The sequence below is a fragment of the Lathyrus oleraceus genome, chromosome 5 (genome assembly GCF_024323335.1).
Source record: "Lathyrus oleraceus cultivar Zhongwan6 chromosome 5, CAAS_Psat_ZW6_1.0, whole genome shotgun sequence".
In the NCBI taxonomy this organism is placed as follows: Eukaryota; Viridiplantae; Streptophyta; class Magnoliopsida; order Fabales; family Fabaceae; genus Lathyrus; species Lathyrus oleraceus.
The window spans coordinates 570,039,857-570,059,097 of NC_066583.1; the positions used below are offsets into that span (position 1 = coordinate 570,039,857).

The 19,241-nt window shown below is 33.5% G+C and overlaps 4 protein-coding genes across 4 annotated transcripts; all 4 read right to left on the reverse strand.

Moving 5' to 3' along the window:
• Positions 1-4,980: 4,980 nt before the first annotated feature.
• Positions 4,981-6,325, reverse strand: LOC127082127 (uncharacterized). Its single transcript, XM_051022351.1, has 4 exons — positions 6,047-6,325; positions 5,553-5,954; positions 5,227-5,477; positions 4,981-5,152 (listed from the first exon to the last, which is right to left on the reverse strand). The coding sequence occupies exons 1-4, from the start codon at positions 6,206-6,208 to the stop codon at positions 4,981-4,983; spliced, it is 987 nt and encodes a 328-aa protein (XP_050878308.1). The 5' UTR covers positions 6,209-6,325.
• A 53-nt stretch (positions 6,326-6,378) lies between these two features.
• On the reverse strand, positions 6,379-6,941 carry LOC127082128 (uncharacterized). Its single transcript, XM_051022352.1, has 2 exons — positions 6,681-6,941; positions 6,379-6,603 (listed from the first exon to the last, which is right to left on the reverse strand). The coding sequence occupies exons 1-2, from the start codon at positions 6,939-6,941 to the stop codon at positions 6,379-6,381; spliced, it is 486 nt and encodes a 161-aa protein (XP_050878309.1).
• A 120-nt stretch (positions 6,942-7,061) lies between these two features.
• On the reverse strand, positions 7,062-8,981 carry LOC127082129 (uncharacterized). Its single transcript, XM_051022353.1, has one exon. The coding sequence runs from the start codon at positions 8,979-8,981 to the stop codon at positions 7,062-7,064; it is 1,920 nt and encodes a 639-aa protein (XP_050878310.1).
• An 8,710-nt stretch (positions 8,982-17,691) lies between these two features.
• On the reverse strand, positions 17,692-18,611 carry LOC127083229 (uncharacterized). Its single transcript, XM_051023515.1, has 2 exons — positions 18,361-18,611; positions 17,692-18,273 (listed from the first exon to the last, which is right to left on the reverse strand). The coding sequence occupies exons 1-2, from the start codon at positions 18,562-18,564 to the stop codon at positions 17,911-17,913; spliced, it is 567 nt and encodes a 188-aa protein (XP_050879472.1). The 5' UTR covers positions 18,565-18,611; the 3' UTR covers positions 17,692-17,910.
• Positions 18,612-19,241: the final 630 nt, after the last annotated feature.

Genomic DNA, 19,241 nt, shown 5'->3' on the forward strand with positions numbered 1-19,241 from the left:
GAAGGCTAGTAATAAAGTCCATAGCAATATCTTCCTAAGCTTGTTGTGGAACAGGTATCGGTTGCAACAAACCTGATGGTAAGGCATCGTTGTTCTTTGCTTGTCGGCAAATGAGACATTTTTGAACAAACTTTTTAACGTCCTCTTGCATCTTGGTCCAGTAGAACCGGGCTTTCAGTCTAGCCAATGTTCTTGATGGATAAAAACAAGATAGTTACCCAAGATTAGTTGACTTATAAACTTATACAATAATAAAATAAAGGAAAAAGCTGCAAAAATGGAAGCTTGTGAAACATTAAAAAAAGTTAGAAAAGTATATTAAGAAGTCGTAGTTGGGTCGACATGCATGTTTAAAAGAGGCAAAATGTATTTCATGGTATATATTACAATATGTTATATTTATTTATTTAAGGTATCATTTTATAATACAATGTTTTTATTACCATTTATGGTGTTTAGTAAGAAAACATGGCATACACATAAGGTGAGTCTGTTTTTCCTAATAATTTTTTAATATAAGAGTCCGAGCTTAGTTAGAGAAAAAATGTTTAATACACTCGCTGCGATGTTAGCTACAACCTCCTCAAACTGGTTTACAGTAATCTCCTGGGATACATGTGTGATACTGAGAAACTTGATCAACGCGTCTCTATGAATCTCGGAGCATAACAGTAGTGACAGAATAGAGATCTTAAAAGGTGTCTGATTAAGCCAGTCTACCACCTTGTAGTTACTTCTTTTAATTATACGGAGGAACCCCTCGACATCATCGGAAATGGACTTTCCTTGAAGAAGGGCTTGCCCCTTCTCAGGGTTGACAACTTGTTTCCCTTTATTCTTGATTGCAGTTACAAGATCATCTTTCTCGAGAGGTGGTGCTGATGCAAAGATACACACTTCTGATCATCCCACCGGTTCCAGTGATGTTAACAGCAGACTCTTGAACTTCAGCAGGTTTTTCTTCCTGTTTTTGCCCATAAAGGTATATCGTAGAACCGTAGTTCTACGGAATAGCATTTGCACTCTCGTATGGGAACGAGGTTGGTACTGTGATCACCAGAGGAGTCACTGAAGCATTTGCAACAAGTATCTGTACAGGATAGTAAGGGATATCCAAAGTAGACACATCCTCGACAGCTGATATTTATTCTACCAAGAAGGTACCCTGGTCTACCAGCAACTGGATACCTTTCTTCAGCTCTCCACAAACTTGTGGATTATTCAGACATTGTGCATAATCATAAGTGCAACCGGGAAACAAATTCTTCAGCATCAATTGTTCCTTCACCACAAGCAAATGAGTCCTCAACATATCAACCTTCGAGATTAGGTTGTGTTCAACAAACTCTTCAATCATATTGACAGGATGGCCAGCATGATTTGGCATAGGATTGTTATATTTATTTATTTAAGCTATCATTTTATAGTATAAATTTTTTATTACCATTTATGGTGTCTACTGAAAAACATGTCATACATATAAGGTGATTTTTTTTCCTAACAATTTTTTGATACGCAAGAGTCTGAGCTTAGTCAGAGAAGAAATGTTTAATTTTTTAGTGGACTTTGAGAAGGTGTAAGATAATTGAGTTTTTTAGATTATTTGTTGAGAATTTTTTAATTTAGGGTTAGGTGGCGTGCTTAGATCCATACTTGTATGTTTGTTAATAGTCGATAAGTTCATGCTAATGAGTGTCTTTTTGAACAAATCAAACTTAAAGAATGAGCAATACATGCTTAGGCACAATCACAAATAATTATTATTTGGACACACACATAAATAATATATGATTTAATTATTTTGAAAAAATACATTATTTTATTTTATTTATTTTGTATTCTACTTTATGTATGAGTGCGTGTCTAAGTTTTTTGTCTAAATTTTGTGCCCAAGCTAGTCTTGCTCCCCAAAGAAGTCTTAAATAAGTCAACCATTTGGCTTTCTTATAATTTCTTTTGATGATGGAGGGGTTTGAGTGTGTCATTAAGGAAATCAGAGGTTTTAAACATGTACTTTGGTTATATGGAGAGGAATTCTGAGCTCTGAATGTCACATATTTAGCATGCTTACGATACTATTTTTTCTTGAAGAAACGACTAGAGAGAATCTATGGACACTCAAGATGATTATACATGTTTTTGAACTTTCTTCCAACCCCTTTTAGGGTTAATTGAGCATATTTGGAGTCGTAAATTGGATTCTCTCATTTTAAATACCTTAATGTTCCTGTGGAGAACAATCATTATAGGTTGTCTACTTATGAAATTGTTACCTTTGAGTGGAAAATGATAGTTTGTATGTAGAGGTACTTTCTGTGGGTGGTGTCCAAAGAGCGAGTAATATCTCATAAGTTAGATAATTTGAGGTTTGTTAGTCTAATCGTAAAAGTGGCATCTCCCTCCCTAATCTCATCCCCGTGATCAATTTGTAATGGTACTTTCTATGGGTGGTGCCCAAAGAGCGAGTAAGATCATTCTCTTACTTCCCCCAAACAAGGACGCAAGTACCATGAACACTTGATCACTCTCACTCAAGGACATCTTTACATGTCTTGCAATCATGAAACTCGGCTCAGTATTCTCTTCAAATTCAAGAAACTGCATTAACTTATCAAAATAGTTGATAAAAACATGGTTGAACTCCACTCAATTCATTTCCAGAATAACGTCAAGCTGACCTAGAGGAAAACACACTAAGTCAATCCCAAAATCTCTCCCAAAAATTATCAAAAGAGAATTCAAACACACCAATAAAGTAGTCACTGAACCATTAGTTGGGGTATCAATGACCATGCTACTATTCGTAGCTGACACTTCTAGATTCAACCTCGACACACATTCAACAGATATAAATGAATGTGTCGCATCCATATCAATATTAGTAATCAAAATAATATTATTGATAAAGCATGTACCCCAAATCAAGTTATCTAATGTAGTATCCTCAGCTCTAGACAACGCAAAAACCTTCCCTTCAGATTGATCCTTCTTAGGTTTCTCACACCTTGTACTAACATGACCCCACTCTTCACAGTTAAAGCAAGTAAGATTATTAATCATACAGTTCGCAGCTTGTGACTTGACTTCCCACACTTGAAGTAATTCACAGATTATTCTTTTTTCTTTTTTTCTCACTAGTGCAGAAAGAAGATTTTACACCCGTTTTTTATACATATTACACCCGTTATGATAGGGTGTAAATTCAAAGGGTGAGATATGTATGAAGAATTTACACCCGTTTTAAAACGGGTGTAAAAAGAGAATATATTACACCCTATTTTAGATTTAAAAAAAGGGTGTAATTGGTAGATATATACATTAAATTTTAAGACATTTACACCCTATTTAATATAAAACGGGTGTAAATTGTCACCTATTACACCCTGTTTTAGATAAAAAAAGGTGTAATTGGTAGATATATACATTGAATTTTAGGACATTTACACCCTATTTAATATAAAACGGGTGTAAATTGTCACCTACATACATTGAAGTTAAACGAATTTACACCCTATTATAATTCAAACGGGTGTAAAATGACAAATATTTACACCCTATTTTTGATATATCAAATGTAAAATATCTTATAATTACATTTAATTTTAACACATTTACACCCTATTTTGTGTATGAAGGGTGTAAAATATCTCAATTTTTTTAAAAATATTTTATTTGAAATTTCATTAAACCAAATATTTTTATATATTCCTGGATATTCAATAAAAAACAAAAATAACCAAAACAAACATTTCTCTAATCTTTAGAATCTTGCACCAAGTCATACATCAACAAAAATTGTATTCATGTAAGAAAAAAATTCAACCACTTTGTTCATGTAACTTGTACCAATAAATCATTCATGGAACAAAAATATATCTATATATAAGTTTTTTTTAATCGCTTCTGTTTTGTCATTAAATCTTTCTTTTCCTGGTTCTCTTGCTCTTCAACCTTTTGCAAAAAGAATTGAGCCCAAAGTTGTCGGATGTGATCAATTGACTCTTTTTCATATGATGAGGTGTCTGTGAATATCTGCAAGTTCAAACATATAATAAATTAAACAACTACATGTTAAAACAATAATTTACATGTTTTTCATTAAATATATGTAATATAAAATACCTCATTGAATCTTTCAACAATACAAGCATCAATAATGTCAAACATATTTTTCATGACATAATATCCACATGCCCATCCGTTATCTTGTTGATGCCCCTGCATATAAACTCCTAGTTACATTAAAGCCACCAAAAACAACAACATCACAAACTTTTTTCCTTTTTCACAAAATTTGTACCAACACTAACTTTCTTCACTCGACATAGAAACACATACAATTTTAGTTGGTTCAGAGCATGTACAACTATAATTTTATCACCATAAGTGCAATTCAGTAATAAATATACTACATGTTTATAATGATAACTTACAAATATATCACTTGCAATTATAAAATCGGAATTTTCTTTTTCTTTATCTCATTTATAATAATATAAATAATCAAGATATATGGGCATTTAATACCTCTTTATAAATGGTATCTTTCAAGAACTAAAAAATCAAGCCAACACACCAGTATTCCAAGAAACGACAATATAGTAAAACAAATCTTACCATAATATTCTTCCAATTAGGCTTCTTCTTCTTAATACCTCTTAATAAATGATAACCTTCTAGAGCTCTGATAAAAGAGTTGTCAACGAAGTAAGTTATAAATATAAAGACTATGTGTACAAAAATTTAGTATAAATGATATCTCTCTATTTAGGCTTCTTACCCCTCCAATATGACCTTAATATTTTTCTTAGGAGATCTGTTTAATGAACAAAACCAAAAATAATATTATCTTCAGGACAAATGACAAACAATTGCCAGTGATTGCTGTAAATTTACAAAAAAAAAGTGTTAGAATCAATAAAATTTAAATATTACAAAATAACATATGAAAAACGATAAAACCTTGAAGGAAACATGTACTTACCTATTTAGCAATGGTCCTAAATAACATTTTTTTGGCTCTCCATCCAACTTATTTTGTATGTATGTTTGAATAACTTCGGCCGGTTTTGTGTGAACTAGTATCCTATTTGGATCGAGAAACCCAAATAGTTTGTTGAAATTCTTGGAGATACACATGCGATGTAGATATCTAAATTTTTGAAACAAATATTAATTATATTTGATACATAAAAAAAATAACTAACAATAGAATATGATACTTACGTGCACCATAAAGACAAGATAGATGTGGATAGCCATTTAATACCGGAAGTTAATTCATTAAGATCCACCCTATCAATAAAAACTGAGAGTTCACTTGTTTCATGATCCAAATCTAGAGAGAATGAATTTTCCTTGAGATTGTTAATCTTTTTGAGGTAATCTTCAGAAGCATCCATTTTTTTAGTTAAATCTTCAGTAGTCATAACCTTTGAGCAACTTCCGTTAGTGCTCGTACCCACAGATTCTACATGCTGTATCAAGTGAACATTAATTAAATTAATTTTTTTCTAATTTTTAGTAGATTAATTGTATCCAGTTACGCATACCTCTTTTATAAACATCTCTTTAGGCCTCTCGGAGCGGAGCTCCAATTGCATCTGTTGTAGGAGTTTCATTCCTTGTTGGATTTGAGCTCTCTCCTCTTGCATCTCTTTTTGCATTTGTTGTTGGAGCTCTGTTCTTTGTTGTTGGAGATGTTTTTGTAATTTATGTTGGAAATCTATATTCATTTTTTGCTCCAAGGCTTGAAGGTGGGCTAGAAGGTCATCTTGAGAGACACCTCCTAAGGTGGAGCGTGAACTTTTTCCATAGAATTTCTTAAAGCCCACACCCCTAGGAGCAGTGCGGATCCGACCAGGGTGTTCATTTATTCCAAGGGCAACAGTCAAGATATCGTCACGCCCTTCAAAGACAATAGTACCTTGTGTATTTTTTTCCACTAACTCTCCCTAAAACATTTAGATACATATAAAAATGATGTAAAATGATTACTAAGTTATGAATGAAATTTAAATTTATCAATAAATCTTTTATTACTTACAATCTTAGATGCTACTAAGTTTGTTGCCTCAGATGTAAAATTTCCCGATGGCTTCTGTCGAGCCATCAACCATGCCTCATATCGCTTTAGTTCGGGAGGGTCAACCATCAAACTTTCATCACCTTTGGCCTCTTCAATCACTTTTTTCCTCCTCTCTTCCATTACGGTGGCCCTAAGTTTTTCATAACCACCACGAGACAAAATATGAGGGTGGATATTCTTTGATGCATGTGTCTTTCCTTTTAGCCTTTTCTCCTATTACAAATAAATCACATTAAACTAAACGTCAAAAACCAAATCAATTTAGATAACATAAAAATAAATCTACAAATTTAACTAACTTGGAAATCTTCTTTTTGTCGAGTCTGGACAAACAAATCCCAATCTTCTTCTTTGATAAATTTATACTTTTCAAATGGAGTTGTATTTCCATGCTTATCTCCTTTCCCAAATATATAGACATTTGAGAGCAATGTCTTAAATTGCTTCAATCGTTCCCCCATATAAACAAACCAATGCTTCCTAAATTCTTTATCAGTGGGGCAAGTGAACTTACACTTCAAAACATAAGGAGTGTTAGTAATTGAAGCAATTATAGATAATAACTTTAAAATAATTAATTAAAAATGCATACCGTGATATCGTCCCATATCACGTCCTTCAACTTATCGCTTATCTTTTTCCATTGCTTTTCATTTATACTAACCTTGCTACGTGCAATGAATGACAAATAACTTTTAAACTTTGCAGCATACTGACCAATGGGTTGGAAGGTATCAGGATCAAAATCAATTTGGTATTTTTCACCATCAGGAAGTTTGGCAATGAAACGTAGCAATGCTGTGACACCTCTAGTCTTTTTTTTTTTTGGTGAAGAGCTAGATGGTTTATCCATAATTCCTGTTTAGAGAGAAAACAATATTAGTCAAAACTAAAATTAAAATGAATAATAAACATAATAACAATTTATTAACTAAAATATAGTTATTAGTAAAATATAGATGGTTTTTCTTGGTTATTTGTTATTATCCTCCAAAATCCCTTCTTGATGATCATAACGAATGGCATAAACATCATCAACTTCATTTTCATCATTAAAATAAGGCCTTTGTGTTGAAAAAGAAGTATTGTGATCAATGTCTAGAGTTGAATCTTCATTTTCATCACTATAATTCATGTTTCTTCTTTGGAGGACAACAGACCACCTAGTGTTCGAGGGATCCTTTACATAAAATACTTGTACTGCTTGAGCTGCCATGATAAAAGGTTCATCCTTATATCCTACCTTATCAAGGTCCACCAATGTAAATCCTAATTCATCAGTTTGCACACCATTGTTACTATTAACCCATTTACATTTAAAAATAGGAACTTTAAACTTAACATAATTGAGCTCCCATATCTCTTCTATAACGCCAAAGTAAGTTGTGGATGCCAAGACAGGGTTTTTATCCTTTGAACTAGAAAAGTGCATTGAAGAAGCTGTTATCATTACCCCACTATTTTGCATGGTACTCTTGTCATCCTGTGATTTTGTACAAAAAGAAAACTTATTTATATCGTACCCACTCCAACATAAAACATTAAAGCTAGGCTCGTATGCTAGAAACTTTAATGTATCAGAAGCATTATCATCATTCATAATCTTGGTTTTAAACCATTTTGAGAATGTTCTGTTATGCTCTTTCAACACCCATTTTTCAGTCATACGAGGGTTTTTAGCTTTGACAATGGTTTGATGTGTACTCAAGTATGGATGAACCTCGTCAGTGTTATTCAATATATACAAATGTGCTTGAAAAACTTCCCCTTCGCCCATATGCTTAACCTTTAGACGTGTACCCTTACCGTCACATCTTCCATCATGACGAGACTTGGGTAGTCCTACAAGTTTTGCATCTGACAAATAGTCTGTACAAAATTCAATGGCTTCTTCTGTGATGTACCTTTCAACAATAGATGCTTCAGGACGATAATAATTCTTCACATAGCCTTTCAATATCTTCATGTATCGTTCAAAAGGATACATCCACCTTAAATAAACATGACCACACAATCTAATCTCTCTAACTAGATGAACAATCAAGTGAACCATGATGTCAAAAAATGAAGGAGGAAAAAACATCTCCAACTGACACAAGATAATAATTGACTCGTTTTCCATCTCGTCCAATTTATCAGGGTCAATCACTTTGTTACAAATATCATTAAAGAATAAGCACAATCTAGTTATGGCATGTCGGACATTTTTTGGCAAGATGCCACGAATAGCCACAGGTAGTAGTTGTTGCATCAAAATGTGGCAATCGTGAGATTTTAAACCAATTAGTTTGAGATCTTGTATTGACACGAGACTTTTGACATTTGAGGAGTATCCATTTGGCACTTTCACACCTTGTAGACACTGGCAAAATTTTCTTTTCTCTTCTTTTGACAATGTATGACACGCCGGTGGCAAATAGGTTTTGTTACCTCTTGGTTGAGGAGCTAACTCCTCTCTTATTTTCATCTTAACCATATCTAAACGAGAATTTAAACCATCTTTGGTCTTACCTTGAATATTAAGAAGTGTTCCGATTACACTATCACACACATTTTTTTCCACATGCATTACATCAATACAATGTCTTACATCAAGACTGGACCAATATGGAAGGTCAAAGAACACTGAACTCTTCTTCCATATATTATTACTTGTAATCTTTTTTTGTTTTTTTCCAAAACTAACACTTATGTTCCTCACCCGATGATAGACTTCTTCTCCAGTTAAGGCCTTTGGGGCAACTTTATACTCCTGATATCCATTAAAAGCCTTTTTCAATCTTCGATATGGGTGATTATGATTAAGAAATCTTCGGTGTCCAAGGTAAACAGTCTTTTTTCCTTTCTCTAATTGATGGTAGCATGTATCTTTTTCACATATAGGGCATGCCATATCCACTTTGTATAATTTTGACAAATCCCGTTAACTCCTAAGTGTTCCCATACGATGTGAGCCTCTAAAGGTGCAATATTTACACACTTAGCACAAGGACAGTGAAATCTTCCATTACTTTCAGGAAGATTAGTTTCAGCAAATTTCAAAAACTCTAACACTCCTTTCTTATACTCCTCGGATAGGCGATTTTTTTGCATCCAACTACGATCCATAACTATGTAAAGAACAAAAAGAATTGTAGTTAAAAGATGCACTTACAAGTATAATACAACTAGTGTTTCTTATAAATAATACAACTAGTCTTGTGAGGAAACCATAATTTTGATCATAAATGTGTTAAGTTAGTGACAACTAAATTGACAACTAAAAACACAGTTAGCAAACTAATTTTACAAACTCAGAAGCAAAACTAGCGAACAACGCTGAATTATAACAAACACTTGGTTCTAATTTCCAAACTGAAAACTAAATACTATTGTTTAAGGTTGAAAAGATAATAAAAACCTTTCCCTTTTAAATGAAGTGGAGGTCATTTATAAGTTTCAACATGGTGACCTTGTTAGACTTCTAGGCTGCTGCAATGAAGCAGAAGAAAATATCTGGGTAGTTTTAATGCTTCATAGTGAGACTATGAATATTCTTCCTCCATGGAAACCAGCATACATTCAAAGTCAGACACTAACAGCTTCTCAGTTGCTCTCCATCAATGATGTTACATTGTCAAATTTTGAAGGCAGAAAGGTATAGAGTTCATATTTTAATTAGAACAATATTTTTCATTTAACGTACACTTGAAATTCTGCAATTTTTCTGGATAACTACATCTGAAGTGACCTTAAGTGCAGCAGGAATATTTAATTCATGTGGCATGGCAAAGGCCCAAATTCATATAAGCAGGTAAAGTATTTCACTGTATTCATTCATGAGAGATTCATTATGCAGACCAGAACAATATCATTGGAGTGAAGGCATTTTAATTAGTTTATTCATGAGAGGTTCATTATGCATCCCATCTTCTAACTTTCCCTGTATTCATTCTTGAAAGTCTTTTAAAATTTCTTTTGTAGTATGAGTTTATTAACGATGAAGCAGTTACGTATGATAGCAATGGAAGTGAGGTATCTAACTGTAGTTGCATGCCCGAATATAATAGCAGAAGATATGAAAGAAAAGATAGAACGACAAAAAGAAAAAGAAATTAAAGTGCCAATAGTGTTTTGCTTTGTTAAATTCTTGTGTAACTAGTTAGTGTGTTACTAACACTCAACAACTTATGTAGAATGGTTACTATATCCTCCCTGTTTTTAGAACATATACCATCACCCTTATGCTTTCCTATATCGAGTATGTGTTGTAATTATAATTTTTCTATGTCTTTTAATCCGCTGTCCCGTACCTGAGTTTAGATTGGAAATGTGGCTTACCACAATGAGGTGTTGTATGAAGAGCTGAGGAGGTCGATTCCTCATCTGGAAAATTTATTGCAAATAGCAGAAAATTTATTGCAAATTTAGAGAGTAACACTACAGCATGGTTATGAAATAGAAAGTTCATGAAAGAGCAATTTGCCAAACAACTACTTACAAGCTATAAGCAGTACTTCATGATTAAAATTTCAAGTTTCATCAACTCATTACTGGAAATCAAAATGGTTACAAACTTATAACAATAAAACTCTAGCTTCATATCAGGCATGTACATTTTAGCTGATGTCAACTACAACTGAGCAATACTATGGCTGCGAGTGTAAAACCTACCAAGAAACAGTTCTATATGGAAAGACACAAGGCAACCCCTAGCTTGGTTGTTTGGGTGATTGAAAAGTAAATTTAATTTAATTCTGAAGCATCAGTATTTCATAATGGATGAAGAGGAAAGTTCAACCGCAGTATGAATCAAAGCATATTGCAGTCAATTAAACAATTACTATAACTTCTAGGTAGTTTTCATCTTTCAACAGAGAAGCAAATGCCACACAAAGAAAGTATTGAGCTTAAATAGATTGGCACGGAAAATAGAATCCTACAAAGAAAGTATTGGGCACTGGTGCTCGGATGTCCTAGACGTTCACGGGGTTGGTTACTGCTCCACTAGGTAAGGTTGTATCCATATTGACGCTTCATAACTGTTTATCAGAATTGTTCAGTTGGCTAATCCTTTAAGCTATTTAAATCCATCTCCACAAAATATAGTTACCTATAATAGTGTCTGCATAATTGAGAAAGTTTTGCAATGGAGACTGATGCCATTCCATTGCAGCCCGTGTTGGCATTGCCAAAATTCTTATAACCATATATTGGAGACTGATGCATCGGGCATTTGAGTGGGGGAAGTGTTGGTTCAGAATGGACACCCTATAACCTATTTTTCAAAAATATTAGCACCTAGAATGTAGAAACATTCAGCCTACATCAGAGAGCTATTGGCAATTACAGAAGCACTAGCCAAGTTCAAACACAACTTGTTGGGAAACAAGTTTATTACTAGAACAGATCAAAGAAGTATGAAAATCCTGATGGATCAATCACTGCAAACTTCTGAACAACAGACGTGGTTACAGAAATTTCTGGGGTACGATTTCAAGATTGAATATAGACCAAATAGCTTACCAAATAGCTTACCATATGCAGACTCATGAACATAAAGAACAGGCATGCTCTGTTAAGCAGGCTTGCGATAAATCCAACAATCCTAATATAAAAGAACAGGCAGGCTCTGTTAAGCATGCCAGCAAATTCCAATGAAAATCCCATCTTGGAATTGTCGTTGGGCTTGGGAACTCGCGGAAAATGCCCTAAACGTTCAATCATAACATTGATACTACAATTTTAAATGAAAATCAAACAAGAAGCTGAAACATACTCAAACTGTTTCAGCATTACACAATCTGTGAAAGAGATCAGAATAATAGAACCATACGAAAATATACAAAAACTGTTTCAATGTTAATTCCAAACAGAACCAATGCACAAAACAATCAACACAACCAATGCACAAAACAATTAACACAACATTCAAAATCAACCATGTGTTCAAATATTATAGAGGCAGTGGGAAAAAGATTTACCTGATTGTCTCAAACTTGCAAATCAATAACCCTATTTTTATGAGTAGATGAATGAAAACAAACGAATAAATGAATAAAGTACCTTCCAAGCGAGTTCGAAACTGATGGAATTAACGATGAAACTAGAAGAAACCCAGCAAAGAAAAGTAAGAACAACAACGAATGAATCAACTTTAATATCCAAAGCAGCGTAAAAGAGAGTATAGAAAACGGTAAAGAAGAATGATGAAGCCGTTGTGGGTTGTGAAGATTTCCGAGCAATCACGTTCTTTGTTCCTTTTTCACTATTTCTTGCACTTCATCGATGATGAAAAGTTTCTAAAATGTGAAATGAAAAGAAAATTTGGAACATGAGAAGTCATGGTTATATTTTAGGCGGTAATGATAAATTGTACTTAGGGATTCCTAAATTTACACCCTATTTTAATATAACGGGTTTAATATAAATTTAGTCATTTATATTGTTATAATTATACACCCTATTTTTAAATATAGGGTTCTATTGTTATATTAATATTCCAAAATTTACACTCTATTTTAATATAACGGGTTTAATATAAATTTAGTCATTTATATTGTTATAATTATACACCCTATTTTTAAATATAGGGTGTCTATTGTTATATATTAATATTAAAATTTATTATTTTTTTAAGAAAATTTAAGATTAAACAAATAAGAATAATAAAAGTTATTGTTTAAGGCACGAATATTTTATTTTTATTTTTAAATTTACACCCTTTTTTTGAATATCAGGTGTAATATAGAGTTGATAATAAATAATATTTGAATTTACACCCGTTATTTAAAAATAGGGTGTCTATTGTTACATACTAAAATTCAAAATAAGACTTTATTTACAAAACTGCCACCGCATTTGCTTGTTACACCCGTTTTTTGTAAAACGGGTGTAAATTTACAAATTATATTATTCTTTTTGTACTAGTGTCTGCACATAATCCAATAAATTTTCCATCAATGAACTGATATAGTTCTTACAACATGAGATCCAACGGATCCATTGAAAATGAAAACAAAAGCACTATTAAAGATAAATATAATGGGGTAAGTTAAACATATTGAATCTTTGAATCTTAATTAACACCCACCATGTATTTGATGAAATTAATGTGTTACATTTTGAAATATATGTTTTATATCGTAAGTCAGAGGCCTCTACTATGTCAATTTAGCAATGCTTGGTAAGTAGCATTACAGTTTGATCGCATGGATGAGATTAGGGAGGAAGTGTTGTCCATTCTTCATCCTATTGGTGGAATGGGTTTTTGTTCCTCATGATGGGTAGGGGCTCAAATACTTGTCAATTCTTGGCACATTACCAAGGTAGGGTAGACTTCTCTAAATTTCCAATTTTAGGAAGGAGTCCATCATTCATAGGAGATATCCAATTATTAGAAGTATGAACCTACAAAAACTCATAAACTTGAGCTTGAAGAAAGTGAATGAAAATAGTGATTCTCTCTTAAATTGATCAAAGAAGAAGAAATTAGCATATATACAAGAGTGTGAAGAAATATTTGAGGGTGTCAAGATCTTTAAATTTGAATTCTTGATACATAATATCTTTCATTTGTTGTAATTCAAATAAAGAATTTCCTACCAAAATCACATCATCAACATGTACAAGTAAAATTGTGAATCATGAATCCTTAATTTTAACAAACAAAGAGTGATCTAAAGCTCCTTGTTTGTAACCACGATGAATGATAAAAGAGGCTAGTTTTGAATACCATTGTGTGCTTGCATGTTTAAGACCATAGAGAGATTTAATCAATTTTCATGTTTAATTTGGTTTTTGAAGGTTGGACACTAGGTTGAACAATCATTTATACATCTTTATTTAATTTGCCATTTAAGAATTCATTATTTACATAGAGTTAATGTAGATTCTAATTGTGAATTGATGCTAAAGCTAGAACAAATATGTATGGTGAGTTTGGCAATTGGTGAATAAGTATCTAAGTCAAGGTTGTCAAACTCACGAGTCTACTCAGACTCGTAAATGATCTGTTGACTCTACTCGCAGACTCGACTCGCAAACTCCTCCGAGTCTATGGAAAATTAAAAATGACTTTCAAAAATATTTAAATGTCACATACATGACACACACATATCTTTTTTAAAATTGTAAATGCCTCATATATGACACAAATATATATAATAGAACACTAATTAAAATCAAAATATAAATTTCATACTCCATAACAAATTTCTTAACATAAAAACTCGATAATAAAACAAAAAAAATAGCAAAGTATGTATTTAAAGCCTTAAAGTACTAATTTCTTCTTGGTTGGTTACTGCATAAAGCAAACAAAAAATCATAAAATTGATATGCTAATGGCTTTAAACATCCAAAGCACCAGTAAAATCATCAATGCCACAAATATTATCACCATCATCTTCATCGGTATGTTGAGTATCTTCATCAAACTTTGTCGCAGATGAAACACCAACTTCATTATTAACCAAAGTTGAATTGCTTGAAATTTCACTTCCACCTAATTCAAAACTGCCACCACCACCAATTTGCACAACATTAGTAACAACAACATCATCTTTCACAACATTGTTATCAATAACATCATCTAGGTCAACATTAACTTCAATTTGCATATTTTCTTCATTAGAATCTTCAACCATACGTTCATCATCTGAATGAATATCTTCGAATGAAAGAAAAATACTTTTTGCTTTTCCTTTCACTACGCCAAACAAGACCTTAGACAGCGCTTTTTTTAGCCTTAGACAGCGCTTTAAAGCGCTGTCTAAACCTCCGCTGCTAAAGGTTTAGACAGCGCTTTTTGAAATCTTAAAAGCGCTGTCTAAGCCCCCCCCTTAGACAGCGCTTTGGCCTAAAGCGCTTTCTAAGACCCTCCTATTTTAATTTTTTTAGGTATAAGCGCTGTCTAAGCCCCCCCTATTTTAATTTTTTTAGGTATACCTTAGACAGCGCTTTAGGCAAAAGCGCTGTCTAAGGGGGGGGGGGGGCTTAGACAGCGCTTTTCATAAAGCGCTGTCTAAGCCCCCCCCCCTTAGACAGCGCTTTTGCCTAAAACGCTTTCTAAGACCCCCCTTAGACAGCGCTTTTTCCAAAAGCGCTGTCTAATGTATACGAAAATTTTTGTAGCTTTTGTTTTAAACCACATTTTTTCCAGGTTTATAAACCAGAATTTCTACCTGTTTTCAACCAGATTTTGACAGACAGAATCACATTTTATACATGCCATTTTGGCCTTTTTTCTACCAATTTTTGGCTAACAAATATATATATACCAATTCAAACCAATTTTGCCTTAAATGTATCAAAATATATACAAATTTATGTACACATTTACAAGTCATTACATATACTACAAATTTATGTACACATTTACAAGTCATTACATATATTACAAATATACTACAAAATTACACAAATTTATGAAAAAACTTTGAGCTCTATCATGAATTGACACCACTCCTCTTTGATTTCGTCCACTTGATCCTTTGTATAAAATGCACACTTGAATTCCTCAAAGTACTACATAATAATATAACATATTTTGAATTAATTCCAACTATTTAATTATATGAGATATGTGTAAATATAAAAATAACTCATAAGTTAGAAATACATACATCGGTGGGAATCACTAATCGGCCCAAAGCAAGAGTATCCCGCATAAACCTCAACACGAAATACCCGCAATCTATTTGATTACGTTGTTGAGGACACTACATGAAAAAAAATATGGATTATAAATCCTAAGTTTTATCAAGTGTCATCACTAATATAATAAAAAATGTGGTAATTAAAAATATACCGCCACTTTAATCCATGTAATGCGGTTGGCGCCCCTCCTTGAGGTTTGGATATCTCGTTGGGCCCGAAAAGCTTGTAGGATGCTAATAAAATAAAAATGAAGCAATTAGAACAATTCACATAAACTAAGAAAATTTTTGAACATTCTCACTTACGTGTCAATTAGGAACTTCATATCCGGGTATGTTGTCCAATCATTTCCTAACGAGTCAAGAAAATACACAATTTCTCGGATAGGATTGATTGCGAGCAACAACCAATGTCCACTGTAATGATTAGGCAAATGTTAGATGGTAACTTGGAAAATAATTATAATAGATGAATTTAGAATGAAATGCTAACCTGGTATTAAACGGTATAAAAAACAACTTCTCCGCATCTTTATTGTCATTGAGGGTCCGAAGAACGTACTCCGTCACGGTATCCGGTCTATTTAAGATTAAACCTAAGTTGATGCTCGCGGGTGCTAAGAATCCGAATGACTCGTCCAAATCATTGGGGCGCATCATTTTGTCATACAAAAACCTAATATAAAAACATCATTAACACCTCTTTTGAAACATAAAGTAAACCGGATTAACATAAAGTAAACATCATTAACATAAGTTGTTTAATTAATAAAACAAAGTAGACCGGATTTACCTAATATATGTATTGACAACGTTGACGCCGATTTCTTCATGACCAAAAACTTGCATGAAGTCTTCATTACCAATCATTTGGTCGTGAGCAAAGCCGAAAATCCCTTCCTCCATATGTATAGTCCGAACACCTCCGGTCGGTATATCGGTCATCTCTATAAATGTCCTGAGGCACGACCTATACTTGGTGGTAGGTTTTTTCCTAGCTACGGTCTTCTTAGCACCAGAACTTTTTACCCGTGCGGAGGCGTTCCTAACCTCCTTTATTTGTTGTGCGGAGGCATTGCTAACCTCATTTTCTTGACCCTACATGTCATATAAATAGTTAGATCAAATTAAGAATGTAACAACTTCCATGAATATATGTCATATAATTGTATATTACCTCTTTTCTTGATTTGGATTTTGTGGGAGTCTATTTAACATAATCAAGGAAAATATGTAAGTAAAATTTTAAGCATAAATTTTAAACTTTGAATATACACATTAAAGTTAACATAAGTTTTAAGCATACCTCATATCCTACGCATATGAGGTTTGTCGGCCATGCAACAAACGAACCTACTGCTTCGTGCACCGTTGTTGCATCCGAATCATCGTTAGGATATGGTAATAATGCATTCGGGTCAACTGCAATATCAACTGATACCTTCAAACATCCAGCAGGGAGCTCTCTAGTGTGGAGTAATACTCCGCTAACGTTATGCACTTTTCCCTTGCCAACCATCCGATAGTGTGGTGACGACAAATACAGCTGACAATGGGAAATGCCCTAAAACCAATAATAACAAGAAATCGTTAATGTGTATATATGTCAAATACATAATTTAAGCAAATAGTTCAATTTAAGACAATTATATGTAATTACCTCTGGAATGTTCGGTTGAAAGGTACAGTTGATACTGTTTTTGTCCGAAGCATCTCTGTATACCGTTGAGGCGCTAGCCTCTTTTTCTCTCCTCAATGCATCAAGCTCAGCTTGCATGGCTTCCAATCTTGCATGAAGCTCCCGATTACTAGGAGCCTTTCCTTTTTTAACACTGAGGGAGGTCGGAGTGACTCCAAATCCCTTACCCCTCACCCGACCAGAATACTCAGGGACATCTAATGCCCGACTAAGTATGTTCTTAGTATCATCGGGAGATAGAGTCTGAGATAGCTCCTCCTGAAAAATCAGATGAATACCGTATACTTGTCAAATATTTGTGTATAAAAATGTTATTCAATTAATGAAAAAATGTTATACTTACACATTTCTGGTATACGTTTAAAACGTCTTCTTGAGGAACTCCAGATTTGCCCACACGGGCTTCCTTCCACAAAACATGTGCAGGAAGAGATGTTTCTGAACTTTCCTCCTTCTGCAGCTACACATTAAGTCATACAATTTGATCAGATAAAACTAATATATGATGAACAAATTTGTTTTCGCAATTTATAAATACTTACCATGGATTGTTCTAAGCGTCCATATCCGACACGTCCTTTTCGGTACGGATATGCGGGACTTGATGCTCTTTCCCGATTTGTAGCACTTATTCTTTGAAAAGTCGGGTCTTGTCTTTTGGATTTGAAAGCTTCCCATTCTTCAGCCGATATCAAACTTTCATATTTTCTAGGAAGCTCCGCATCCACAAAATTACCATCCGCATCCTTAAGGAACTTGGATGATAAAAATGTCCGAAATCCTCTAAGAAGCTTTCCGGCCAATTTCATACAAAACCCTCTTCTTTCGTCTTCGATGTTAAAACATCGCTAAGAAAAACATACAGATTGATAGTTAGTATCGGTAATTGAAAAAACATAATTGATACCGTATAATTAAGGGCCAAATGATTGTACCTTTATCTCACTCCAAATTTTTTCTTTGGACTCTTTCAACTCTTTATTTCTCCAATCATCACATGTAATGGGAATTTCATTCCTTACTAGTGCACCGATGAAACTAGTTAAGGTATGCCCATTAGGTTCTATAAGTTGTCCCTGGTTGTTCCAAGAGACATCTAGTATGATGCCTCGAGATCTTCCTTGGACCACCCTTCGCATTACTGTGATGCCTCTTCGGATTTCTTCTTCCGCGGATACTTTACTAACTTCCTCATGTTGGTCATCAGCCATGTCTAACCTGTAATAAACCAAGGAAACCATCAAATATCAAATATAACTTATAATCAAAACAATTGAAAACAAAAAAATAAAGAAATCATGCATTATCAGATATAACTTATAATCAAAGCAATTGAATACAAAAATATAATGAAATCATGCATTACCACATATAACTTATAATCAAAACAAATGAAAACAAAAAATAAAGAAACCATGGATAATTTACCTACTAAGTCACTAACATCTCTTTCTTTTCTTTGTTGGAATATTAATCACTTGTTTCTTAGCAATGCGTACGGATGAATTGATCCAAATTCCCTCATTATGATCGTTTCTTATATATGACTCATCCGGTATAAGATCCTCAACTTCATCATTTCTATTCAACTCATTCCGTCTAATGCGTGACTCATTCTCAACATCAATATCACATTGATCGACACCGCTATCATCAGTCACTTTGTTAGAGAAAAGCACTATAGACCATTTTGTACTCTTCGGGTCATTCACATAGAACACTTGTTTAGCTTGAGATGCTAGAATAAAAGGTTCATCTTTGTACCCCACCCTAGTAAGATCAACTTGCAAAAATCCAGACTTATCCATTCGTATGC